Source organism: Oryctolagus cuniculus, chromosome 4, assembly GCF_964237555.1.
Source record: "Oryctolagus cuniculus chromosome 4, mOryCun1.1, whole genome shotgun sequence".
Lineage (NCBI taxonomy): Eukaryota > Metazoa > Chordata > Mammalia > Lagomorpha > Leporidae > Oryctolagus > Oryctolagus cuniculus.
The window spans coordinates 76257160-76284686 of record NC_091435.1 but is presented as its reverse complement, the minus strand read 5'-3'; the positions used below and the strand labels follow the sequence as shown (position 1 = coordinate 76284686).

Genomic DNA, 27527 nt, shown 5'->3' with positions numbered 1-27527 from the left:
CCCTCCTACCACTTACTCTGGGTTTGCTTTCCTGTTCTTCTTGCATCTTTCTTTGGGAGAGACTTAAGATAACCGGTTTTCAGTCTCTTTCCTAATAAGAGCGCCTATAGCTTACATTTTTCTCTAAGCACTGCTTTTGCTGCATCCCCCAAAGTTCGAAGCTGTATTTTCTCAACCATTCAAGTCAAAGTACTTTCTAATTTCCATTGTCATTTCTGCCTTGTCATTTTTAAAGATTTATTTTATTCATTTGAAAGGCAGCATGACAGAGAGAGGGAGAGACAGAGAAAGAGATCTTCCATCAACTGGTTCACTACACAAATGACGTAATGGTTGGGGCTGAGCTAGGCCAAAGCCAAGGAGCCTGAAGCTCCATCCAGGCCTCCCATGCGGGTGGCAGGGGCCTACGTGGGCCATCTTCTGCTGCTCTCACAGGATCATTAGCAAGAAGCTTCATCAGAAGCAGAACAGCAGGGATTCCAAATGGCACTGATATGGGATGCTGGCGTCACAGGTGGAAACTTAACCTGCTATGCCACCACACGGGCCCCTGTCATTTCTTCTTGGACAAAAGTTTGTTTCAAAATGCATTGCTTAACTTTCAATGTTTGGATATGTCCTAAATTGTTGTTTTGTTACTAATTTCAAAGTTAATTCTCTCTGTGGTTGGCAAACATATTCCAGAAGGTGTCAGTCCTGCCGTTGGCTGTCACCTGGCCTCTCTTCAGCACTGGCAGAGAGGCAGCGCCTTTCTTAAAAGGCACCGGGTTTCCCTAAATCTAATGATGTCTCAATACAAAAAAAAAAAAAAAAAAAAAAAAGCTTTGTCTCAGAAAATACCTTCATTATGATTTTCTATTGCTATTGACTACACCAGTGTAGCACCATCCCAGTCCATGATCGCACGGCTGGAAACAGCAGTTTTTTTCATCACCATTAAGTGTTCTGTTTTCAAGAGCAAAGGTTATAAAGTTGTGTTTTAACTCCAACCATTATACACAGAGGGCTACCAACACCAGGAAAAGTTTTCCTTTCCTGGTAAACTTCAATTTATCGATGAGAATTTTGTAAAAACTCATTTTTAATATTTTCTCAAAGTATGTGCTGATTCTACCTTCAGTTAGGGTGGGCAGACTCTAACCCATAGGCCCAATCAAGCATCCTGGCTTTTCTAAGCAAAGCTTTACTGGGACACAGTCCTGCTCAGTCACTGACGCACAACCCAATGCTGCTTCTGCCCTACAGTGGCAGAGCTGAGTAGCTGAAATGGAGATCACCTGACCTGCAAAGCCTGAGGCAGTCAACCTGGCCTTCACAGAAACACTCAGTTCTCTGCTGTGCCCAGCCTCATCGTCTCCTCCCACTCCCCTCTCCCCCTCCCCCCTCCTTCTCCTCTGCTTCTTCTTCTTCTTCTTCTTCTTCAATATTTATTTATTTGAAATGCAGAGTGAAAGAGAGAGAGAGACAAAGACAGAGACAGAGAGAAAGAGATCTTCCATCTGCTGGGTTCCCTCCCCAAATGGCTGTGATGGCTGGGGCTAGGCCAGGCCTAGGCCAGGAGGCCCCTCCCACCTTCTATCATAGCAGCTCTAACTCACTTCTCAGTCTGTGTTCCTGGTGCTTTACTTCAAAAGCGAAAACAACATAATCCTGACCTAGTTCAGGTTAGCTCGTTTCAAGCAACAAAACAAAGTGCAGCTGCTTCCTGCCTGGTGCAGCAGTTTTCTATTTCCTCAGGGGGAACATTTTGTCACCATCCTCATTTTCTGAGGAAATGGAAATGGGCAAAGCTTTACAAGTCCATATGATCAATTTGGAAATTTTATTAAACTTTGCTCATTGTTTCTGATTTATTTGTTCTGGTGACTTCTCCTGGAATTCTTATTGCTTGTGAGACCGGTTATCCAGAGCTAACTCCTTTGCCATTTTCATCTCATCGCCCATTTCTCCCTATCCCATATTGGATACTCTGCAAATTTGTCACCAACATCACCAACAGTATTCTCTGTTAATGGCATTTATGTTCTTCTAACTGCATTCAAATGGACATATACATTTTGTCATGGAACTTTTCTTTTTGCATTTTTTTTTTTTCATCTCAGCCAGGTTTCTTTTGCTTTCAGCCTGCATCTGTCTGTTGGCCTTATCTGTCCTTATTATTCCTTATTTCACTTTCCAAAGAGACCCTTTCTTTTTGCCTCCTACTTAAACCACCAAGATATCTCTGAAACTTTTCTTGTTTCTTATAGCAAGATATTTCCTAAGGTTGGATTTTATTCTGTTTTTAGGGTAGCATACATTTTCCTTTGTCACTTCTGTACATGGGCTCCATGGTGACTTTGTTGTTGATGGTTTTGTTCATTTATTTTTTTTCCTACTTGCTAATCATTGAACAAAGAGAGCTCTCTTCATCTCCAGCATCTTTCATTACATAGGATGGGTAGTTTCCTTTTAACTTTCTCTGTGGATCTAGAGCTCAATGGTGGGTGGATGTACCATGTTATGGCCAAACCAAAGTGCATTTTTTCCATTCCAATGGAGATGAATACTTGGGGGCCATGCCTGTTAGTGCATATATTCACACATTTCTTCCAGAGATATCTAGGAGGTTAAATGCTGGGTGATAGAGGGTGCATGTTTTCAACCTTAGTCAATAATCCCAATGTCCTATACAAAACAAAACAAGAATGCACAAGAAATATTCAGTAACATTTATTTTTTGTTTGTTTCAACAAGCCAGCATATCTTTGTAGCTAACAAAATGTTGGAATGAAATATAAGAAAATTTTCTCTTGAGGTTGAACATCTAGAAAAAAACCAAAGAGGACATAGCTCTTCAGCTGACTATTATTACTGAAAATCATTTTAAATTATTGTGAGTTTAAGGAAAATAAATCACTTTTCTCAAGAATCACACAATGACAGGGCCATGACAGCTGCACACTTTGGGAGAAGCACAAACTCCTGGAATTCTTTACAGTGATTCATATGGTGCCTTTAAAAAAAATCAACAATCTGCAATAAAACAACACAGATGCTTATGATTACATCATCTTCTAGAAACACGCATAAACCAGATACATAGATGCAAAACTTACTGTGATACAATAAAATAGAGCCTTTGAAGTCAGACTGCCTCAGACACCTCAAGCCTGCAACTTATGTGCCCAGGGATCTAACAATTTCTTACTTCCCAAGTCTCAATGTCCATATTCCAGCACTTAAAACACAAAAAGCTTTACATTAAACTGGGCTACAAATGAAAACTCAGTATGTTTATATCATAAAATAATTCAGGCTACAAAAGAACATCAACATGAGGGAAGCAAGTTTCTTTCCTCCCAGTATGACCTCCAATCCCCACTTTCCATTCCTAGTAACAACTGCTTATCAATATTTTGTTGATCTTCCCAGAAATATTCACTGTATACTGCAGACATGCATACACACATTTGTATGTACATATTTACATATGTATTTCTAACTTCCTTCAAATATGCATACCTTTATTTTATTACTTAACAATGTTGATGATCAATGGATCATCAATAGTACAGCCAGACATGCACAATAATTAAAGTCATCATCTTTTATTTTTGGCAACTTGAAACCACAAAAAGACCACAGCTGTTTACATGTCTTTCAGTTTTATCATTTTAAGGATATGTGTGTCAAAGTAGGTGGGGAGAATACATTGCACCTAATAGTATGTTAGCTGGATTTATAACTTCTAAATATTTGCATATGACATGAAGCTCTAATTTATTCTAATTTATTGAGCTGGGTCTTGCAAATATTAGGAGCAGGGCTGCTTCTGAATGTCCCAAAGAGCAGTTTGTATGGAACATTTGTTTCAGAAAAGTTGATGCCCAGATGTTGGAGGTCATGAGTATTGTTTCTGAGTCTCTTTCCATTTCACCTTGCCTTTTAGCCAATATCTTTCACTATTTTTTAATTGACAAAGACTGTATTTGTTTATCATATATAACATGCTTTTGAAATATGCATGCATTGTGAAATGGCTCAATTGGATTAATTAACATATGAATCACTTCACAATCTTTCTTGGAGGTGAAAACAGTTAAAATCTACTCAGCAATTTTCTTATTTATTTAAATTTTTATTAATATAAAGTGACTAGATTTCATGTGTTTCATAGGTACAGTTCTAAGAAGATATCACACTACCCTCCCTCTTCTATCTCCCTCAATCCTCCTCCATCCTTTTTTTTTTACTAAAAATATTTTTACAAAGACAAAATTTCAATCCACTCTAAAGTCATGAATTTAATTCACCGCTAACCATAATATTCCACAAGTAAAAAGCAGGAAGACCATAGTTCCACAGGAGTATAAACAAAGGCTAAATATAATAATCATAACATGTCCATTTCATTCCTACACATTTTTTAGTATTCTATATTAACTGCCATATATCAGAGAAAACAATATATTTGTCTTTTTGGGACTGGCTTATTTAACTAAGCATAATGGTTTCCATTTGCATCCACTTTGTTGTAGAAGACAGGATTTCATTCTTTTTTTATAAAGGTTGAGTAGTATTCCATAGTGTATATATACCCCATTTACCCCATTTTCTTTATCCAGTCATTAGTTGATGGACATCTGTGTGGATTCCACATCTTAGCTATTGTGAACTGAGCTACCATAAACATGGGAGTAAAGATCACTCTTTCATTTATTGATTTCATTTCATTTTGGTAAATCCCCAGGAGTGGGGTGGCTGGGTCATATGGTAGATCTATTTTCAGATTTCTGAAAATCTCCATATTGTCTTCCATAATGGCTGCACCAATTTACATTCCCATCAATAGTGGATTAAGGTACCTTTTCCCCCAAATCCTCACCAGCATCTATTATTCGCTGAATTCTGTATAAGACCATTCTAACTGGGGTGAGGTGAAACCTCACTGTGGTTTTGATTCGCATTTCCCTGATGGCTAGTGATCCTGAGTATTTTTTCATGTGTCTGTTGGTCCTTTGAATTTCCTCTTTTGAAAAATTCCTGTCCAAGTCCTTTGCCCATTTCTTAACTGGATTGTTTATTTTGTTGTTTCTTGAGCTCTTTACAGATTCTGGATATGAATCCTTTATCAGTTGCATAGTTTGCAAATATTTTCACCCATTCTGCTGGTTGTCTCTTCACTTTGTTGAATGTTCCCTTTGCAGTGTAGAAGCTTCTTGGCTTGATGTAATACCATCTGTCTATTTTTGCTTTTATTTTCTGTGCTTCTGGAGTCTTTTCCAAGAAGTCTTTGCCTATGCCAATGTCTTACCAATGTTTTCCTCTAATAATTTGATGATATTGGGTCATATAATTAGATCCTTGGTCCATTTTAAGTTGATTTTTGCATAAGGTGTAAGGTAGGAGTCTTATTTCATACTTCTGCATGCATAGATCCAATTCTCCCAGTAGCATTTGCTGAAAAGACAGCCCTTTCTTCAGGGATTGATTTTAGCTCATTTGTCAAAGATCAGTGGGTTGTAGATATGTGTGTTAGCTTCTGGGGTTTCTATTCTGTTCCACTGGTCTACATGTCTAGTTTTGTGTCAGTATCAGGCTGTTTTGATTATAACTACCCTGTAATATGTTTTGAGATCTGGTATTGTGAAGCCTCTGGCCTTGTTTCTGTTGTTTAAGATTGCTTTAGCTATTTGGAGTTCCCTGTGTTTCCATATGAATTTTAGTATTGTTTTTTCTTGATCTAGGATGAATCTCTAGGTATTTTGATTAGAATGACACTGAATCTGTAAATTGCTTTGGGTAGTATGGACATTTTTATATTAATTTTTCAATCTACAAATATGGAATATTTTTTCCATTTTTGTGTCCTCTTCTATTTCTTTAATGTTTTATAATTTTGATTGTAGAGATCTTCTATATCCTTAGTTAAATTTATTTCAAGGTTTTTAAATCTTTTGTAGCTATTATGAATTGTACTGATCTTATAAGTTCTTTCTCAGCCATCGTATTGCTTATGTATACAAGGGCTATTATTTTGTGTGTTGATTTTTAGATCCTGAAAATTTACAAAGCTCTCCTAGGAGTTTCACTAGTCTTAGTGGAGTCTTTTGATTCTCCTTTATATAGGATCATGTCATATACAAAAAGGGATAATTTAACTTCCTCCTTTCTAATTTCTATCCCTTTGATTTCTTTTTCTTGTCTAATGGCTCTGGCTAAAACTTCCAGAACTACATTAAATAGCAATGGTGAAGTGGGACTCTTTTTTTTCTGGTTCCAGATCTTAGTGGAAATGCCTCCAACTTTTCCTTATTCAATATGATCTTGTTGTGGGTTTGTCATATATTGCCTTGATTGTGTTGAGGACTGTTTCTTCTTTTCCAATTTGCTTAAGGTTTTTATCATGAAAGGATGTTGTATTTTATCAGAAGCTTTCTCTGCATCTATTGAGATAATCATATGATCTTTATTATTCAATTTGTTAATGTTATGTATCACATTTATTGATTTGCATATATTGAACTATCTCCGAATACCAGGGATAAATCCCACTTGGTCTTGGTAAATGATCTTTCTGATGTGTTGTTGGCTTTAACTAGCTAGTATTTTGTTGAGAATTTTTGCATCTATGTTCTTCAGGGATATTGGTCTATAGTTCTCTTTTTTTGTTGCTGTACTTTTTTCTAGTTTTGGAATTAAGGTGATGCTGGCTCACAGGAGTTTGAGAGGATTCCCTCCCTTTTGATTGTTTTGTATAGTTTGAGAAGAACTGGAATTATTTCTTCTTTAAGAGGTTGGTAGAATTTAGCATTGTAGACATCTGGTCCTGAGCTTTTCTTTGTTGGGGTGAAAATAGTTAAAATCTACTGTTAGCAATTTTCTTCTTTTTAGCACTAACTAAATACTTAATTGAATAAACACAACAGCAAACAAAATGCATTCTAATATTCTCTTTAAAAAATCAATTTTAAAGGTCTTTCTATTCAGGCTAATGACAAACACATTAAAGGCAGATATGCTAGTTTAACAAAAGTGGTTAATTTTATACAGCACTTATATATTTTAGTCCACAAGTAGATTATTAAATGATAGAAAACATCTAATACAACCATTTCTACAGAACTAGGAAATAAATGTCTAAGAAAGAAAGATTTTACAGACCACATCTTTTATATCCACCCCAACAGTCTAACTCTAAAGAGGAAAAAGCCAATGACTTTCCTCACAACAGCTCACGACTAACGTTGCTTTGCCATCAAAAATCTGTATTTCTGATCCATTATAAGCACTGAGACAAGATTCAAATATTCCCAAAGAAAGAAGCACAAGGCACATTGTGATAGCCTATTCAGCAACAGCAAGCACTGCATTCAAACTACGTCATCCTAGGAATTAAATAAGGACAGCCACATGCATGGGCACTTCCTCCACTAGTACTGTAGAAAGTCTCAGTGTCACAAAGAATCCTCTTGTCTTCTTCAGTAACAAAGTTTATAGCCATACCTTTCCTCCCAAATTGACCCCCTCTACCAATTCTGTGAATATAGTTTCCACCATTGGTAGGTAATCATAGTTTATAACCAAAGACACTTGTTGTACATCAATCCCACGAGCCAACAAGTCAGAAGCAATCAGAACACGGCTGATCCTCGTCAGAATTCTCTCATGATGACATCTATTTCCTCTGGTCCATGTCACCATGTAGAACAGAAACTGAAGTCCCTGACACGCATTTTTCAGTGAGCCAGTCCACTTTGCACCTTGTATTGAGAAAAACAACAGCCTGCGTAATGGTCAGTGTTTCATACAGGTCACAAAGTGCATCCAACTTCCATTCCTCTCCTTCAACGTTAATATAGAACTGTTTGACTCCTTCAAGGGCCAATTCTTCTTTATTCACCAGAATTTGAATTGGATCTCTCATGAATTTTTTGGTCACTTCTAACACATCAGTTGGCATCATGGCAGAAAGCAACACAACCTGAATACTGGTATTTAGTTTTTGAAAAATCTCATAGATTTGATCCTTAAAGCTTTGGCTCAACATTTCATCTGCTTCATCCAAAATGAACACTTTGATCCACTTTGAAGAAAGGTATCTTGTGTTTAATATCACATACTCTCCCTGTGTGCCAACAAAAATATGTGGTGCTTCTGCCTGCAATTTTCAGATTTCATTTCTAACGTTTGTTCCACCAATGCAGGCATGACAGGTTGCTCCCACACAGTTTCCAAGTGCCAGAATTACCTTTTGGATCTTTAATGCAAGGAATAACAGCTCTTTGCTGAATAGCTGAAGGCTTCTCAAAACCATAAGCACAGATGCCCTGGAGAAGAGACTCCTTTAAATTCCTACCATCAAGGTTATTACAATGTCATCCCAGGTGCTCCTGATGACACCATCAGGGTCCATTCCCTCTGAGCCACCATGTTCTTTGTTATAGTCTGCAGAGTCACCAGGCATGTCCAAAGAGCCCCCCAGTACCGAATGAAAAGCTACTGCCAGCAATTTTCAAAACACAATGTGTTCTTAACTCTATCACCACACTGTACAAAAGATCTCTTGTACTTAATCCACCTACCTAGCCAAAAGTCTGTATCCTTTGACTAATATATCCTGGTATGCCACCCCTGGTAACCTCCAATCTACTGTCTACCTGTATGAATTCAACTTTTTTAGATTCCACATATAAGAGAGATCAGACATATATGTGCATATACTTTAGGCCTGGCTGAAGGTATTATGCTGGTACTTCTATGTCTGATTTATTTTACTTAGTATACAGTCATCCAGGTTAATTCATAATGTTGCAAATGACAGGATTTCCTTCTTATATTTAAGTATTTAATCCATTTTGAGTTAATTTTTATACGTGGTGTGAAGTAAAGGTCCAAATTCCTTCTTCTGAACATAGACACTCAGTTTTCCCAGTACCATTTATTGAAGAGACTTTTCTTTCTCCAATGAATATCATTGCTGCCTTTGTTGAAAACAAGTTGGCTGTAGAAGAATGGATTTATTTTTGGATTATCTAGTCTGTTCCATTGGTATGTGTGTCTGTTTTTATGCCAGTACCATGTTGTTCAATTATAACTTTGTAGTAGATTTTGAAGACAGGTATTATAATGCTCCCAGCTTTGTTCTTGCCCAGGATTGCTTTGGATATGAATTTAGTGATTTTCTAATTCTGTGAAGAATGCCATTGGTATTTTGATATTCATTGTCTTGAATTTGTAAATTATTTTCAGTAGTATGAACATTTTAACAATATTAATGTCCAATTAATGAACATATAATATCTTTAATTTTTCAGTGTTCTCTTTACTTTTCTCATCAATATTTTATAACTTTCAGTATGCAGTTATTCCACTTCCTTGGTTACATTTATTATTATATATTTTATTTATTCATTTTTGGAATCTATGGTGAATAGGGTTGCTTACTTGATTTCTTTCTGACAATCTGATTACTGATGTATAAAAAGGCCATTGATTTTTGGATGACAACCCTACTGAATTCATTTTTTCCATTCAAAGTTTTCTGGTGGCATTTTCAAGGTTTTCTACATATTAAACTATATTGTCTACTATGAAGGATGATTTGGATTCCTCCTTTCCTATTCAGATGGTCTTTATATATTTCTCTTGCATAACTGGTGTGGCCAAGACTTCGAATATTATATTGTCTAAAAGCAGTGAAAGTGGACACCTTTGAGGAAATTATTTCATCTTTTCCCATTCAGTATGATGTAGACTGTGGCTCTATCCATCAGACAGTCCCATTCCTAAGATTCTGGACAGAGGCTGTCTGGTCTGTTGGAACTGAAGCAATGGTCCTACTGATTTTGGAATCTCCTTTGGGGTCATTTTCCCTTCTTGAAGACAGGGCATGTTCACAGCACAATAGTTCTATTGTCTCATCCTGTCAAACCCAAGGATTTCAACAGCCTTCCTTAAAATCATCCTGCCTCTGCCCCCTCAATCCAAACTGGCAGTGCTTCCTCTAATATAATCCCAGAAACTACGCAGTGGCTACTCAATCACATCCCTTAGAACATGTTCTCTCATATATTTTGCAATATGGAAAAGCTGAGAATTTTCCAAATCCTCAAGTTTTTGTTCCTTTTTTCTTATCAATTCCTTCTTCAATTCATCTCTTGCCTTTCACATGTTATCATAACAGGAAGAATCAAGTTAGTCTTTTAATACTTTGCTTAGAAATCAATGTTATTGCTTAAAAGTTCTACCTTCCATAAAACAATAGAATACAGTCAAGTTATATACCACTTTATATACAATGGTCCTCCTTCTTCCAGTTTCCAATAGCATCTTCCACATGTATCTGAGACCTCACTGGAATCACTGTTAATAGCAGGCTCAGGAAAGCTTCCTGTGTCTACCCATTACCCAGTTCCAAAGCCGCTTCCCTGTGTTTAGGTACCAAAATCTGTCTTACTCAGTTGGGGCTTCCATAACAAAACACCATAGATGGTAGCTTATCCATAATTTATTTTTTCATAATTCTGGAGGCTATATTTCCATAAGAGTTATTATAAAGTCTGTGTACAATAATTCCAAGATTTTATATCCCTTTTTGTCTGTTTATGTCATCTAGTGTTTCTCCTGCTACCTGTTCACTTGTTATTTCTCCTCACATACCTGGACATCCCTGATTCTGTTTTAGAAATTATATATGAAAAACTGTTTGTAATAATAAATTGACACCTGGGATTATGTTAACTACAAAGGTAAAGCAAGTTTTATTTCTAACAGATTTCTTGAGGCAACAGGAATCAAAGTTCTCCCTAAATCAGCTTCTGGGATTGAGATTTTTGCAAACCATTCGGATGATTAGAAGCTAAACTTTAGTATATATCAAGGCTGACTTACTTCTACTATGCACAGCATTTGAGATCCTAACCAAATTAGGGTGGTTTATTAGGGCCTCAACTCTGACTCCAGTTTTTTTCTCCTTAGTTCTGCAAAGCTTTTAAAATCACTGTACAGTGTTCCAACCATATTTTTCAAAATTGACATATTCCCCCAGGCTCCAAATGCCAGCCCCAACTCTTGGAATGTCTGTCGTCTAAAAGTTGGCTGAGGCACTCTCTCCTTTTACTAGCTTCTCACTGCCTTCAAGTCGATAAAAAATATGTATCTTTTTAAATCAGTGGTCCATGCCTACTGCCTCTTTCCCTACACAGTATTAAATAATCTCACACCTCTCCCTCCATCCTTTCCTCTGTAATACAGAAGAGGGAGGAATATAGACTTTTAAGGCAACTAAGCATTTTATTTCAACCATTTAATTTATTGATCATCTTTGCTGACTGTCTTTATTTAGTTGGACTAGATTTTTTTCAGCTGGATTTTGTAACTGTCATATATGCTTTACATAGGTTTTAATTAAATTAATTTTACTGTAAGTACAAAACAGAGATTTTTTTTTGCACTTGTCTGGCTTGATTTCATAAGTCACTATGAATGTCATAAATCAGGTATCATAATCAGAAATAATTGCATGTATATTTATCTCGAACTGTGTAAATTACCAGTCTTATTAAATTTGCAGTTCAGAAAAATGACACCCCAACCCTAAGGCTTACTTTTATCCTATAATAAAGTAGCAAAAATGTTTTGGTTGTTGAATTTGTGTTTTAAAGATACTATATGATGTTACATGGTAACACGTTTATATGGTCAATGATTTCGGAGAAATCATCATTAAAGACAAAAGTTTTTCAGCTGGAATTGACAGCCATAGCATGACATTCAAGAGTCACTTAACAGTTTTCTCACCGTTCTCTTTTTTAACTTGGCCTTCATCTCATTTTTTCTTCCATGACCCCTCTGATGGGGACCTACGATGCCAACAGGCACCCTTGCAGAGGGTTCTTGGTAATATGTTCAGGAGAAGGGAAGTTATGTGTATAGGAGTGCACAGTAGCAGAGCCTGCCAAGCCCCAAAGGACTAAAACGTCTCTCTAGGCCTTGCCGCCTTCCCTCCCACCTGACAGTGAGCACACCCTCAGGGCAGAGTAGCAGAAGCTGTGCCTCTTCGTGGAAGGACTTGGGGAGAAGGTATAGACAAAGGGTCACTCCCTTTCCCCTTCAGTATGACAATTTTACCTTCAATTGACTCTTTAGCTCTGTTTTCCCAGCAACCAGATAATGTGGTTTACACCAGTGAGCTACTAAGCAACTTCACTGAAGGCAAGAATGACCCCTGATTGGTAAATTACCTCTGAACGGGGAAGGTTTACAAATAAATTATTGATACCTAATAGGAAGCAATAGCACCACAGTTCCCTGAGCGTGCTGACTTTTGTCAGTGAGGGCATCTACTGTGGGATCTTGGAAGCTAGTTCTTCAGAATTATTAGAGGAGATTCTGGCTCTGGGGTATCAGGCTTTTAAGCTGGGGCAGCTCCTGCACCTTTCCAATGCGAATCTCTTTTCCTTGTACATGTGTGTATGTGTCACTCTGCCTTTCAAATTAAATAAAAAATTAAATAAACTTTTTCTTTTAAAGGTGAGGCCTATGCTAGCCATGTGAATCTGAATGTTTTGTTGAGCCTGAGACCAAGCCCTCACGGGCATTACAGAAGGTGTTTGGGCTAGAAGTGGCAGGCTCTGTGCCTCCTGCTGGGCTTACAACCAGCACCAGCCTTGGGGCATACCTTAACTACCTCCACAAGAGCAAGCTTCTCTTTTCCTTTTAACAACACTGACACATTCTGTAGCTTTATCTGTTCCAAGGTACAGTCATGGGTTGAAAAGACCCATGAAAATAATCAGGAGTCCTTGTTTCCTGGATCACACGAGTTTAATTGCGGTAATATCAACTCTAATTCTTGAATAATTTCAAGAGTAAATGCCATAACCAAGATGAAGCGCCAATTTAAATACAAGTGCTTCATTTGCTTGAACAGTGGGCAACCTTTTTGTACCTTTGTTAGGGCGTGGCACAAAGCTGAACAATGCAACAGTTCCTCCTCCTCCTTCTTTCTCTCTCTCTCCCTCTTTGCAGATAGAAAATCAAACTCACCTTAGCTGTTTTGCTCATTTTGAGTTTCTTCCTCAAGCGCCCTGGCGGCATCTGAGACCTCATTTTGCTCCTGCTCCTGCTGCTGCTCAGCGAGTCTCTGTTGCACCACAGCCTCTGTGTGCCCGTGGATGATCTGGTGGGCCGCGAGAATGTGCTTCCGCTGGGCATTCCTCACTGCACCAAAGCCACAGAAGAATGTTCACTCTCAAAGTCTCCATGAAACCACTGCCTAATGCTTTCAAGGGAGTAACGACAGAAACAGTAATTTTGCAAACCAACATTTAGGACTGATTGGGTTAAGTAGAAATGACCTGCTCTCTGTTTTAGAAGGATCTCTTTTCAGGGTAAACCAAATGCACACATTACCTCTTGCTGCATCCTCTGTCCCCACTCTGGCTTGGTCTGGCCAACCTCCCCACCTGCAGGCTCATCCTCATTCCTGACTCAGCAGTCTCCCTCGCCTGGAAGGCCTGCACTCCAGATCCCAGCCCTCTAGCGCAGCTCAGCTCAGGTTCCAGGTCCCCCAGGAACTCTCTCTTGATTATGTCGGCCCACATTTACCATTTACCACCTGAATGTGTACCAACCTGTTCACTGTTGAAGCATTTCAGGCGGGCTACGCTGTGTTTTCCATTTAGACTATAAATGACTTAAAAGTCAAGACTTTGTCTTATACTTCTCTTTGAGACTCAATTCCTAACACGGAGGGTACTTTTTGATTGACGATGAGTTTCTAAGCTCATGATTTTAGAAGGTGATCACAGCTCTGAATTCTAGGGATATTTATGGTCAAGGCTTAGTAGAGAAATACTAAGCATCAGAATCCTTAGAAAGGAGTGGTGATGAAGACGATAATGTTGATGATGTTGTCCTCACACGTGTCAGGCACTGTTTTAAGCAGCTGACATATCACTACTGATTTATCTTCCCAAAACCCTCAAAGAGAATATTATTAATATCTCCACTTTCAGAGAGATAGGAAATTTGTTCAGTCGCACACTAGTAAAGGACAGTAAAAAATGCGTGAATTCTTTGCTATTTTGCTATCAGTGATCTTACAGAGGGTAATTCACACAGCAGCTCATAGCACTTAGCAGTAGTATGGTTGAAAAAGTGGGGTCTTTGGAGACACACAGATAATGGTTCAAATCTTCAAGCTCTGTGTCTCCACACACTAATTTTCTTAACAAAGAGACAAGAATGCATCTACAGCTGTTGTAAGACATTGAGATAATGTATATTTTATTTTTTCTTTTCAACTTTTATTTAATAAATATAAATTTCCAAAGTACAACTTTTGGATTATAGCAGCTTTTCCCCCCATAACCTCCCTCCCACTTGCAACCATCCCATCCCCCACTCCCTCTCCCATCCCATTCTTCATCAAGATTCATTTTCAATTATCTTTATATACAGAAGATCAACTTAGTATATACTAAGTAAAGATTTCAACAGACTGCACCCACACAGACACACAAAGTATAGAGTACTGTTTGAATAGTAGTTTTACCCTTAATTCGCAAAGTACAACACGATAATGTACACTTTAAAATGCTTAGTATGCTCACTAGAACTTAACATGCATTTACGATTGGGTAGTTACCGTTATTTCACAAGTCTCTTTAAGGTCTTTATGACCCCTCAGCTTTTTAAAAAGTGTGATAATTCAAAATGTTCTATATATAATAATATCTTAATTTTGTATAAAGCATAAATATGGGGCCGGCACCGTGGTATAGCACATCTGCAGTACCGGCATCCCCATATGGGCGCTGGTTCAAGTCCCAGCTGCTCCACTTCTGATCCAGCTCTCTGCTATGGCCTGGGAAAGCAGTAGAAGATGGCCCAAGTCCTTGAGCTCCTGCACTTGTGTGGGAGACCCAGAAGAAGCTCCTGGCTCCTGGCTTCAGATGGGCCTAGCTCCAGTCGTGCAACCATTCGGGGAGTGAACCAGGGAATAGAAGACCTCTCTGTCTCTCTTTGTCTCTGTCTCTCTTTGTCTCTCTGTCTCTGTCTCTCTCCTTCTGCTTTTCTGTAACTCTGCTTTTCAAATAAAAATAAAAATAAAGAAATCTTTAAAAAAGAGTAAATACACTAATACATTTCTTTTGTTTGAAAAGGCAAACTAGTTCAAACTTGTTTGAAAAAGACTTAATGTGTGCTCCTGGCCTTATGGCGTTTTTGACGTGGCAAGAATATAATGCGAAGAGGCTAAAGGACACCCAGCTTGCCCAGACAGGTCCCCCTGGACTCCTTCAGTTCACCTCCTCCTCCGAGCCCTTCCCCTGAGACCCAGGACAGTTGGGGCAGGGGGGAGGGCGGTGTCAAACTAGCAAATATTAGCCCACTGGTTTCCCCTCTCCTTCAGTGGCTCTGAAGCGAGCTGGCCTTGATTTGATCCTTGGAGAAGTGGAAATGAGATGCATATTTTCTCAGGGATCTGAGAAAACATGGATCCCTTTTATAATAGAATCTGAAAATCGAATTTTGTTCCCAGAAACACTATCATACACTGTTGATGCAAATATGAATTTGGTAAAATGTAAAGCACACATGTCCCAGTCCCAGCACCTGTATTGCTAGGAATTTACTCTGAGAAGCCTGGCCAGGATATATATAAAATAGGATGCTTTCATCACTTATGGTGGAAAGAAAACACTGGAAACAAACTAAATGCTTATTACTAAAGGGTACCCATTTAAAAATTATACAACCACCATGTAATGGGACAGTAAGGTATTGCTTTGTCTTCCCCAAATGTGTTAGAACCCTGCCACACCTACATGCCTGACAGAGCAACCTGAAATTCTGCACAATACCTGCTTACACCTGCTCAGATTCTTCATAGTCCTGAAGGGTTCTGAGCTGTCAGTTACCTGAAATAGTGTCTTCTCCTGGTTCCCTCCCTGCCTCTGGGATCAGGCCCACCACCAAAGCTTCAGCAAAACCTTCTTCGGTTTAATACATATTTTTTTCCTCCTCTATTGTCTAAAAGCATTAACCTTTAAAACTGTGCCACTTCTGTGGTAGGCCTTTGGTCTAGTAATTAAGGCACCTGTGTCCCAAATCAGAGCGGCTGGGTTCAGTTCCTGGCTCCAACTCCTGATCCCACTTTCCTGCTAATGCATAGCCTGAGGGGCAATGGTGATGGCTCAGAGCGCTAGCTGGGTCTTTGCCACTCACACGGGAGACTCAAAGTGAGTTTCCAGCTCCCAGCTCCAGCCCTGGACGAACCCCAGCCCAGTCCTGGCCACTGCAGACATCTGGATAGTGAACTAGCAGATGGAAGCTCTCTGTCTGTCTCTCTCAAATAAACGTTTTTAAATGACACTTTTGACCAATGACAAATTAGGATATTTAGACTTAAATGTGGCCCCAGCAGAAAGAAAGAGATCTGTGGCTCGGGCAGAGCAGAGTAGTGGAGGTAGGCCATTCAGGTAACTGTGCTTCACACGTGCCCTGCCTCCAAAGGGCTGCTATGGTCTGAGTCATAAAATACACCTCTTCTGGGAACCTGGAAACTCCCTTCCACGGAAGGTTGTATCTGGTAATCTGTTAAGTTTATCAGAACTGCATCCCATCTATTCCAGGGGGATTATATTGTGGAATCAGACTGCACGAAGAGAACTTGGCAAGCTCTGAAATAAGAAAACTCACTCACTCTCCTTCAGAAATTCCCTCATTCCTCTGTTTTTAACTCTGGGACCCTGAAAATGATTTCCATCTTTTAAAGATCCTAAAGTGAAGCGCTGCCTCTGGCTTACCTTTCTCTTTAACAAAGTCTTTTTGCACTTCTGGGATCAGAAAACTATACACCAACTCGGCAACAATCTCCTCTGACTGAAGACGAGTTCGACTGAAACATTAAAAAAAAAAAAAAAACTTTTCAATTCTGTTTCTTGGCTGGAGCTGCAGATCTGCACTTGGCTCTTCCATGCTTGTTTCGGCAGCTCTACTGCTCAAGTCCTGCCAGCACCAGCTCCTTGATTAAGGAATGTGAAACATCACATTCCCAGCGAGCAGGTTTAACTCCATAGAAAACTTGGATTTGACCCTGTCCTTCTTTTACCACCTCCCACCCCGCCAACCACTAGGAAGAGAAAATGAGAAACACAGCTCCCACATGGAAGCCAAAAGCCTTGGGACGAAGTCCTAGCAATGAAGCACACGTGTATTCACAGTGCTTCTATGCTTCTGCGTGTTCTAGATGTGAGTAATATGAAAATCATCCAGACTGCAACAGATAACTGAAAATTCAATTTCCTGTTCTCCTTCCATCTAGATGTATAACCGTGTTAGATTCTAAAGAGTTACGCTAAGAAAGCAATGGAGATTGATTGGTGGTGAAGTCTTAAGCACTCCCCACAAAATGCATAGAACAGCAAATGGGCTGTCCAGTCCACAGACAAGTTTCTTGCTACATACCGATTTTCCATTTCATAAGCAATGTCATTGATTTCCTCAGCCATCTTTTCAATTTCTGCCCTGGCGTGTTCTTCTGCGGTATTCTCTTCAGTATTTAGGATTATCTCTTCCAAGTAGGAGGATACAGTACTTTGATGAACTTTAATGACCTACATAAAGTGAAAATACCCCCACTTACTGAGAACAGCAATGCTATCACAAATAAGAAAAACAGGCAAACACTGGTTGACTTCTTTAAAGCACGTATATTTTGTCCATTAAGTCAATAGCTCCTTTCCTTTACCATCAAGTCAGTCTGTTTCTCCTCCACCTAGCTATCCATTATGGGCAACCCCACCCATTATGCCTACTGTAAAATTAAGGATCTTACTTTGGGGTGGGCAGTAAAGCACTGCTGGAAGATTATGGGCTTCAGTATCAACTATACTTATTTGGATCCTGGCTTTGTTCACACCAGCATTATGACCTGGTCCAATGATCTAACTGTAGCAGAGACTATGGGATCTTTTCCAATGTCCTTTCTGCCCTCTAAAATGATAGGATCCCTGGAATTTAGCTTGGCAAATTAGTGCCTGGAATAAAGACCACGTCTCTCAGCACTCAGAGCAGCTCTATGACCAAGTTCTGATCAAGGGAATATATACAGAAGTGACAGGTGCACCTTCCAGAAAGGATTCTTAAAGGGAGAGAGCCCTGGCTTCTTTGTTTTTCATTTCATTTCTTGTTGTATGAGGACATAGTTCTAAACCACCAGCTGTCATCTTAAATTAACACAATGGCCACGCCTTAGTGTTCGAATAGCAGAATGCTGTATGGATCCTGAGTGTCTGGCGAATTCATTGAACAATCATTATTAGCCCTGATTTGCTGCTTTTTAAGCCTTCTTGAAATTGTGAAATAGAGATTTTGAAAAGTGCAGAGCACATAAATGTACAGTGTAATGAATTCTGGTAAAGCCAGTACCCATGTAGCTACTGCTAGTAACATAGAAAGGCTCTGTGGGCTCTTCCTGACCACAACCCCTTTTTACCTCCAGAGCAAGCACTTCTTTCTCCTTATAATTTCGCTCCCTAAGTATGCAGTCATGAGCTGTCTAGTTCAGTTTTGCCTGTTTACTGGTATATACACAAGAAGTATCGTAAATATTGAGTGCAGAATAGTTGTATATACATATATATGTGTGTATATATCCTGTTTCCATGGTAGATTATGAGCTTCTTGGGGACAGGACATCATTGACTGACTGACTGACTGACTGATTATGAGCAGAGTGGACTTACTGAACACACTGCCAGGGAGCAGTGGGCAGGCAGGACAACCAGAGGGAAGCAGACTGCTGCAGAACACTTTTCTATTTCAGGTCTGCATGTTTCCTTGTAACGGGGCCATGGCTGAGACTCAGTAACAATTCAGTATCTGTTTCTCGACTGGCATTGCAGGTTGACTCTGAGTATGTAATAGGTATGAGTATTGTGTAAACCTGTAAACACCAGCCTTGACTCCCCATGCCTTCTTTATGGGTGGGTCTCAATGGCCAGCTTAATGCAGTACCAACCAAATGACCAGCCAACCAAAATATATTTGCTAAATGTCTACTTTGTACGTGATCTTTGGTGGTGTTAGGGTAGACAAAAAGGGAACAGACAGCAGACCCACCCCCCAGAGCCCACTGTCTCATTTAGGAAGCAGATCACACCTACATGTGACAGCCAGGCAGCCAAGTCATACAATAGTAGAGAAGTGGATAATGTGGTCCACTAAGACCAACATGTGCACTTGTGGGTTTACTTTATATTATATATATATTACTTTATAAATGAGTAAGTTTTTGTACACATTGTGCTTATATGTGCACAGGCTACTGAGGAAATCTGGGTGGCCACATGTGTGTCTCTGTATGCTCCTCCATAGTTTTGATAATACTCTACATACTGGAAAATATGGGTGGACATTTCCTTGTGTACATGCTTGGAAAAGTGCACATATATTTAAGTATGAATGGGACTGTGTTTCTATGTGCTATTTTTATGGAAATTTATTAAATATATGCCTGTCTTTTGATATATTTATGTGCAAGAATATTTACCTTCATTTTTATCAAGGGGATCTATATGAAGAGAGGTTAGGAATGTAGGAAGGAAAATAGAAACTGTATTTTAATTAGAATGATTGAAAATGAAAATGACAGATGGTATTTGAATCGTGGGTCTGTAGCTAATAGGTTCTCTGTATAAGTGGTCCTGAAATCCAGCTGGAAGACTTATCCTAGCTTCCTACTTGCCCTTCCTAGAAACAGCTGGCACTTGCTGGCCTCGTCACCATTCAGAAGACAGCTTCCAAGAAGCTTTGCTCCTGTCTCTGTTCTTGAGAACAACGGTTCCTCTATCCCATTTATTTTTATTCTCACCCTCATTAGTTATTCTCGTTCCCAGCTGGTTTTTCCTTCAGGGTATCAGGTAGGGGATGGTAGGGGCTGGTCTGTCAATAATTTATAAATCTCAGTAACTTTTTTTGAAGAAAAATGTGTTAAGGTGGTAGGAAGCTGGAATACCAGTGATTATTATACAGTGTTAAACATTATAGATAATCTGCAACCAAAGTTAGAACTCTGAACGTGACAGCTTATAGCTTCAAACTTGCTAAACTGTACTCAGGGAGGGTAATCTGTTTAGTTTCAACCAAAAAGCTTTTTTTTTTTTTCCATTAAAAAGATACACACCAAATACTGTTAATGGATTGACCTTAATTCCATCAGAATTAGCTAAAACATCAAAATCTCAGACCAAATAAGAATTCCAAATTGACAAGGTGTGTTGCTTTTGTTTTTTAAGGTGTTGAGCTCAAGTAGTTCACACGTGGATTCAGACAGCTTCTTGGAGAGAAATGTTCATTAGTTCCAGGCTGGTTCTTTTTCTCTTTCCCATTTCTGGTTACCTTGATCACAGGAACAGGGAAGCACCTCTAGGCGTGGGGACAGGGTAGTGCTAGTCATGGCGCAGCTCCCTTTAAAGAGATCTCCCTCCAACGTCAACACGTGACCTCCCGTATTCTCTATGCGGTGAGAGTACTTCCAAATATTACTGGTTCCTAGAAGCTCCCCTGAATTTGCATCTTGGTCACCTTGGCATTTCACACCCATCACACCCTGGTCGGAATGTTCATTCACCAGCCTGGTACCCTAGTTCTCGAATGTCCATCTTCAGCCAAGCCTCTCTTCTAAGTTTCATCTTGTATATCCACCCACAGACGTGAGACTTCCACTAAGTTGTCCCAAAATGAATGTAAACTGAATTCCGGATTCCGCCCCTGCACTGTCCCCCTCTCCACCTGCCAGGGCAGAAGCCAGAACCGTCATCTACCAGCTGCTCACACCCGAAACATCAGACTGGATTCTGCCTGATTCTCACCCAACCTCACTGTTTCAACAGCCTCTCTGCCCCCACCCCGCCCCGCCCCTGTTCCCACTCCGCCCGCCCCCGACCTATTCTCCACACAGCAAGCAGAGGAATCTGTTTAAAATACATCCCTGAGCTCCATGTGCTTGCTTCATGGAACTCATGGCATTTTTTGCCCTATATTCCCGTGTTACTTACGCTCCAGGAGAGAAGGGACCTTCTCGGGTTGTTTTTTTTTTTTTTTTTCCAAAACAGCCCACAGTGCCTTTGCACAGGACTCAGCATATAGTAGGAAAACCAAGAAACAAATGCCGGTTCACCGTATGTGGCTCTTTTGTTGGACCCGCGCCTTCCAGGCAGCTTCTGAGCACCGGCCACCCGACTTACCTCCTTGAAGATCTTGTCCTCCTCGCGCAGGCGCCTCTGCTCCGCCTGGCGCCGGCCGCTCTCCTCCGCCTCCCGCATCCGTCGCTGGCGCTCTGCGAGCATGGCGAAGGCGTGGATCCTCCTCTCTTCCTGCAGTCTCACCAGCTCTTTGGACAGGAAGTCGAACATGTCTGCCAGGGCCTTTCCCTCCAGGCCAGCCAAATGGTTTTCAATCAGTGACACCTTGAAAATAACGCAACTTATTATAATATAATAGCAAATTCCTCTCTTTATAATATTATTATATAATATTAATTCCTCAAATTAATATAATATCAAATTCCTCTCTGAGCAGGGGTTATCAGGAAGGATGCTAGATTCCCCAGAACTTCTGAGAGTCAATTCACTTTCAGAACGTGCCTAGTTTTATTAGTAATATTATCTCCCCTCCTCACAGGTTCCTATTAGGAAAACTTATTACAAGCTTAGATATGAAAAAGTAGATTCCTCAGGCACTGATGGGTTGTGATCTCCAAATTATGAAGAGGATTCAGAAAAACCTTTCTGTGAGCCAGCGCACAGAATGGCTTTTTCTTTCAACTTTATCTAGAAGATAAAGTAAGTCTTCCCAGACATGAAGGGAAATGTCAAGGTTTTTATTAAAGATAATAGTGGGGATTAATGAAATAGAATCTCCTAGAAATTCACTCACGATACTTCTAAATCTTTTACACTTGATCTTAGCCAAAAGGCTGAGATGCTATGAAGATCGTTTTCATTTTTTAATGTCTTGTCTTTTCACACAAGTTTGGGGAATTTTATGATCTCCAGTAACATGAAAGTAGAAAACCTTCATACTTCTGAGTCTTTTAATAACTTCAGAGCTACTAAGAACCATCTCACAAACAGCCCGGGAAAAAGCCTAAATGTTTACACGATCAGAAGGAAAATCGGGAGCCTTTGGCGCTCTGGGCCAGGAGTAAGCCTCGGCACCTATCTGTGGAGTCCTGTGTCCTGGCTTTGACACATGGAGAAAAGAAACGTTTAAAGTTCATGCAGAGATTTATGTCTTAGCCACAGCTCCAGCCGTACGACTCACTCCCCGTTCTCTCTTATGGTTGCTGACCAGGGCATCCTTTCATTTTCTGTTCCTGTTCATGTTTTTTGTTAGGATTATTTGGAGACTTTTGGTAGTTTCAATCCTTTAACCTTTTCCTTGCTGTGTAAAAGGAAAGCTAAAGCTGTTATCAACTTCTTGTTCTATAGACACTAAGCCAGGTTTTCAGAGTTTGTTTTCAGTATTACTAACCTTGTATGACATGAATACCCTCTCCCAGCAATATTTGTGTTATGGGGCTATATATTTGGTGGTGATCCTTTAATATTGAGAAAGGATTTTAAGAATACTGTGATTTGGCTGGCACTGCGGCATAGTGGGTAAAGCCGCTGCCTGCAGTGCCAGCATCTCACATGGGTGCCAATTTGACTCCTGGCTGCTCCACTTCTGATCCAGCTCTCTGCTATGGCCTGGGAAAGCAATGGAAGATGGCTCAATTCCTTGGGCCCCTGCAACTGTGTGGGAGACCCAGGGGAAGCTCCTGGCTCCTGGCTTCCGATCGGTGCAGCTCCATCTGTTGCGGCCATCTGGGGAGCAAACCATCAGATGGAAGATCTCTCTCTCTCTGCCTCTCCTCTCTCTGTGTAACTCCGACTTTCAAATAAATAAATAAATATTTTTTAAAAAAAGAATACTGTGATTAACTGGGTTCCTTCCTTTGATTCTTGAATTTTAAATACAGCCACAGTCATTTATATAAAAGAAAAGCTTATGTCCCTGGGCAAATCTTTTGAAGACAGAGGTCAAAGTCAATTGCATAAAGTTTTTTCATCATTTCTGTATGTATTTGATATCTAAATCAATATCTGTATAAATTTAATCTTTTATTTTCTGGTAACTTGTGATCACTGAGAAAATATTTGTAACTTTCTCACAGAGTGTGTGTAAATAATGGTGTGAAAAACTCTCACAGAGTGTGTGTAAATAATGATGTGATAAAGTCCTTTGGGGAAATTCACGTTCCTTTCATTTTTACCAAATTGCAGATTTTCAGCATGGGTGTGAAAAAGCTTTAAAATGATAACTTTATGTACAAGATGAAAATAATTCACTAAATTTGCCCCTTTTCACACAAAATAAAATGTAAAAATTAAAAACAAAGTTTTCTTTATTTTGTGTGACTTCCTCCTATACTCTGCTATCCTTAGATATAAGGGAAAGGCTCTTGCTGTGGCCACATGCTACTTCAGCTTTGCTCTCTCCCACGCCCCCCACTTCCGGTCTGCATCCGAAGGGAAGGAATGCCCATAGGCCTCAGAGGCCATTGGGCTAGTGGGTGAGAGGGTCGGTCAAGTGCAGCTGTCCCCGTGACACCCTCCTCCTCCTCTTCACCTACCTCCCAGCCCACACATACTTTCTACCCACAAAGCTCAAGTAAGGAGAGATGGGAAGAAAGGGCGGAATGACAGTCATCTATCTATCTCACAGCTCCTTGCGTTCATAAATATTCAGGCCAGGGACCAAAATGGATCATCCCCTTCTTTCCAGGGAGCAGAGGTGCCTCCACCTGGGGTGCAGATGCAACCTTTAAAATCCTCAGGCGGCCACCTGCTCATGTCTAACCTCCTCCCTCAGCAAGAAACTTGGGCGTGCTCAGCTAGTAAAATCTAATTTGAAATCAAGTGAGAACATTGAGGAAAGTGACTCTGCTACAGTCACATAACACCTTACGTAATTGGGAACTGCGCATTTCCCGGGCCCGTTTTCCACAGAACTCAGAGAAGGAGAAGGGAGGCTCAGCAGGGCTGGAGGCTTCTGTGTGCAGCAGCAGCAGCAGCAGCAGCAGCAGCAGCAGCAGCAGCTCTTCCTTTACTGCCACCCTTGGATTTCAGCCGACATGCCTGAGGCAATGTGAACGTTCACTAACAGGCACACCTGAGCTGAGAAGCCTGGGCTGCCTCAGACGCATTTACTTGTCCATCATCAGAACCATCCAAGGATTCTGATTTTTCTATCAGAGTGTCAATGTCATAGAGAGACACAGAGACACAGAGCCCATCCACTGGTTTACTCCTCAAATGCCTGCAACAGCCAGAGCTGGGCCAGGCCAAAGCCAGGAATCTAGAACTCCATCAGGGGTTTCCCCCTTCAGAGGCAGGAACCCAAGTGCTTAAGCCAACACCTGCTGCCTCCCAGGATGTTCGTTAGCAGGGAGGTGGGCAGGAAGCTGGGTCAGAAGTGGAGGAGCCCTGACTTAAACCAGGCCTTCCAATATGGGCTGTGTGTGTGCCAAGTGGCAATTTAACCACTGCCCAAACACCTGCCTCTGATATTTTAAAATATATCTAATTTCTCAGCTTTGTTGGTGCTACTGTTATTACTTATTCATTCTGCTAAGCTCTCACTAACTGAAATAAATTTACCAAATACAATTTTTGTGTTTGTTTTGCTTGTTTGTGCAAGTAAAGAAAATAACACCCTATTCAATTCCATGGAAGTCTGACCCCATTCATCTTTAAGAATGCTGACAGGTTAAGGCTGGTGTTGCCAGGCAGATTAAGCCACTGCTTGCAATGCCAGCTTTCCACATGAGTGCAGTTGGAGTCCTGTTTGCTCCACTTCTGATCCAGCTCCCTACTAATGCTCCTGGGAAAGCAGCAGAGTGTTTGGGCCCCTGCTATCCATGTGGGAGACCTGCATGGAGGTCTAGGCTCCCGGTTTCAGCCTGGCCCAGCCCTGGATATTGCAGCCATTTGGGAAGTGATCCAGCAGATGGATGATCTCTCTCTCCCTTTCTCTTTCTCTGCATAACTCTACCTTTCAAATAAGATAAACAACTCTTGTTAATAAAAAGGATGATAGGGTGAAGGCATTATGGGGATGTTTCTTCTTTATCACTTCATTTATTGTTACTGTAGCATTGCTTGTGCAATAATAAAAAAAACCAAGGAGGAAATGGAACAGGTAACGAGAGAGAAAAGGAAGGACCTTGTTCTCGTGCAAGTTCCTCTGTCGCTGTAAAGCCAGGGTCACTTGCTTCTCGGCTTTTTTCACCAGCTTATGATCTTCTTGCAGCGCATGGCTGGTGCGCAACTCCTGGATCAGCTCCAGTCGCTTCTCTTTCCCTTCAAACATCTGTATCAAATCAAATCACAGACAGACTTGCAAGTTACCAACCCTCTGTGCCAAGCCCTGGGACTCACACGCAGGGATGTGAGACCCCTGTGAGCAGTGGGTTCTGGCCTGCTTTTTGAGAGTATCACTAAAGTTCAGCCCTCTGTTCTGGGCCTTCAGTGGCTCAGGTAGAGAAGTGTCTTTGTTGTCAGTAAGCTGTTTACTTGGTTTCCAGAAATGCTTATCAAAGGCAAAGTTACAGCTAGAGAATGATACTAAGAAGAAGCTAGAACTCTCCCCCCATTTCCTTCCCTAAGAAACCTGGGATGGCCTTTTTCATAGCTATGTGTTCTTTTCCAGTAAACTGGTCCCTGGTTTGTAGAATACAATGTGAGGTCTGAACGTAATTATGAAAAGGAGAATAGAGAACAGTGCTGGACACCAGCTGTTCACCCAGCTTCCTGGACGTACTCATTGCACCTGAGTCTCTTAACAGGTATAGACAGGGATGGAGGGTGGAAAGGAGTATCTTGTTCTTAGAATTGTAGCTATAAATCACATCGAGTCTGTTAAAAACTAATTAAAAATTAAAACAAAAAAATGTCTAATGACTACATGTTGAAATACTTTACATAGTAGATTAAATAAAATGTATTACAAAAAAAGAGTTATAGCTGTTGGGTGAAAGAGAAAAAAGAAAGAAAAAAGTTCACAGGGGCTTTGTATCAGTCCATTTTTGAAGTGAGATGACTTCTCTGGCAGCACAGATACTCCGGCTAAGGCTTTACAGTCAGGAAGATACGAGCTGGATTTGCTGATAGTTAACTAAATCTCTCTTGGGGTCAGATCACTTGCCTGTAAAGTGAGATCACTGATAGGAAAAAAAAAAAAAAAAACCTGATGACATAGGTATAGAGTAAAGAGTGTATAAAGTAGGCAAATAATAAGGTTTCAAAACTGTAGTTATTACTTAGCAATTCATTTATAATGCAAATAATTGCATATGACTGTGGAAAACTATGACATCCACCTAGTTTGTGATGCTTTAATAGTCAAAATAAGGTGAAGAAATCTGTGGATTTAGCGATTACAAGGAAGAAATGAGTTTCACACCACTACAGTTGCAACTGTGGCCAGTAGCAGGCAGCTCATTCCTCTCTCTCTAACACCGCAGACAACGACACCAGAAGGGAATGGATAGGTAATTCAAAAATATAGTTGACTAGGATTAGGGGGTGCAAAAGGGAAGGTACCCCAAGGAGCCTAACACAGGTGCATTTGAAAAAATTTATTCTCAAAAGAGAAAACACAGGGCCAGAGGTTGGAACTACACACCATGTTCTGCACGACTCGACCCCGGATTAACTTCTGAAGGTAGATCACAGCCATTTCCATTTCTTCTTCTTCCTAAAAGAACAGAGGGAGAACCAAGCAGTTTAAGAACAGTGGCAATCCACGCATGGGATATGTTTCTGAAGGCTTATTTCAAGCAAAAGGGGCTCGCTAGATGCCAGAAGAATTTAAAGAGAAATGAGACCTGGTCCCTTCTCTCGTTGAACACATAGTAGGTTTAGTGTTACTTACTATATCATTAAACTCCATTATTACATTTTGTTATCAGTAATCTATTACCAAAGCATCTGAAAAGCAAAACATGATGGAACTTCCATGCCACCCCTAGAAAGAAACCATTTTCACTTTTCTATACTCCTATCAAAATCTTTCTTGAAGCAACAAATACTACACAAAACATCCTTTTTTGCAAAAATATTTTCATGTTTGATCACAAGTAGACAAAGAATACAGTTGGTCTATGTCAGAGTGACATAATTCTCACACGAATTTGGTAAAATCAGAATATAATGGTCAAGATTAGTTATCTACAAAAATCACCTTAAATAACTATACATCCAAAGCAGCAAGAGCAGGATCTGAAAATCTAAGCTGCCAAGTGTAAAAGAAGGCAACAGCCTAGTTAGGGGCACTGACACACGTGAGAGAAGGCTCCTGCACACTCTAGAAGAGGAGATATGCTGGCCATCGGTGGGTGCATTCCATAAAATGTGGTAACCGGCAGCCATGAGGTCTCCTGTCAACTTCCAATCCCTAGCCTACCCGCTACGCTGGTGAAACACACA

General features: G+C 40.2%; 1 protein-coding gene and 1 pseudogene across 10 annotated transcripts in view; both read right to left on the bottom strand.

Moving 5' to 3' along the window:
* Window positions 1–2688: 2688 nt before the first annotated feature.
* The window catches only part of CFAP91 (cilia and flagella associated protein 91), a 61230-nt gene continuing 36391 nt past the window's right edge, over window positions 2689–27527 (bottom strand). For 3 of the 10 annotated variants that reach the window (XM_070072179.1, XM_070072183.1, XM_051819003.2), the window contains 7 exons: window positions 26725–26796; window positions 25264–25410; window positions 21240–21461; window positions 17458–17606; window positions 16797–16888; window positions 13033–13206; window positions 2689–3015 (listed from right to left, as the gene is read on the bottom strand). In XM_070072179.1, coding sequence (XP_069928280.1) covers window positions 13034–13206; window positions 16797–16888; window positions 17458–17606; window positions 21240–21461; window positions 25264–25410; window positions 26725–26796 — 855 coding nt within the window. In that variant the 3' untranslated portion in view covers window positions 2689–3015; window position 13033. Of the gene's footprint in view, window positions 6822–8146; window positions 8313–13032; window positions 13268–16796; window positions 16889–17457; window positions 17607–21239; window positions 21462–25263; window positions 25411–26724; window positions 26797–27527 lie in introns of those variants that run through there. The other 7 variants (XR_011387906.1, XR_011387905.1, XR_011387908.1 and 4 more) reach the window with 7 other exon arrangements.
* LOC108178001 (eukaryotic initiation factor 4A-II pseudogene) lies at window positions 7378–13026 on the bottom strand (annotated as a pseudogene).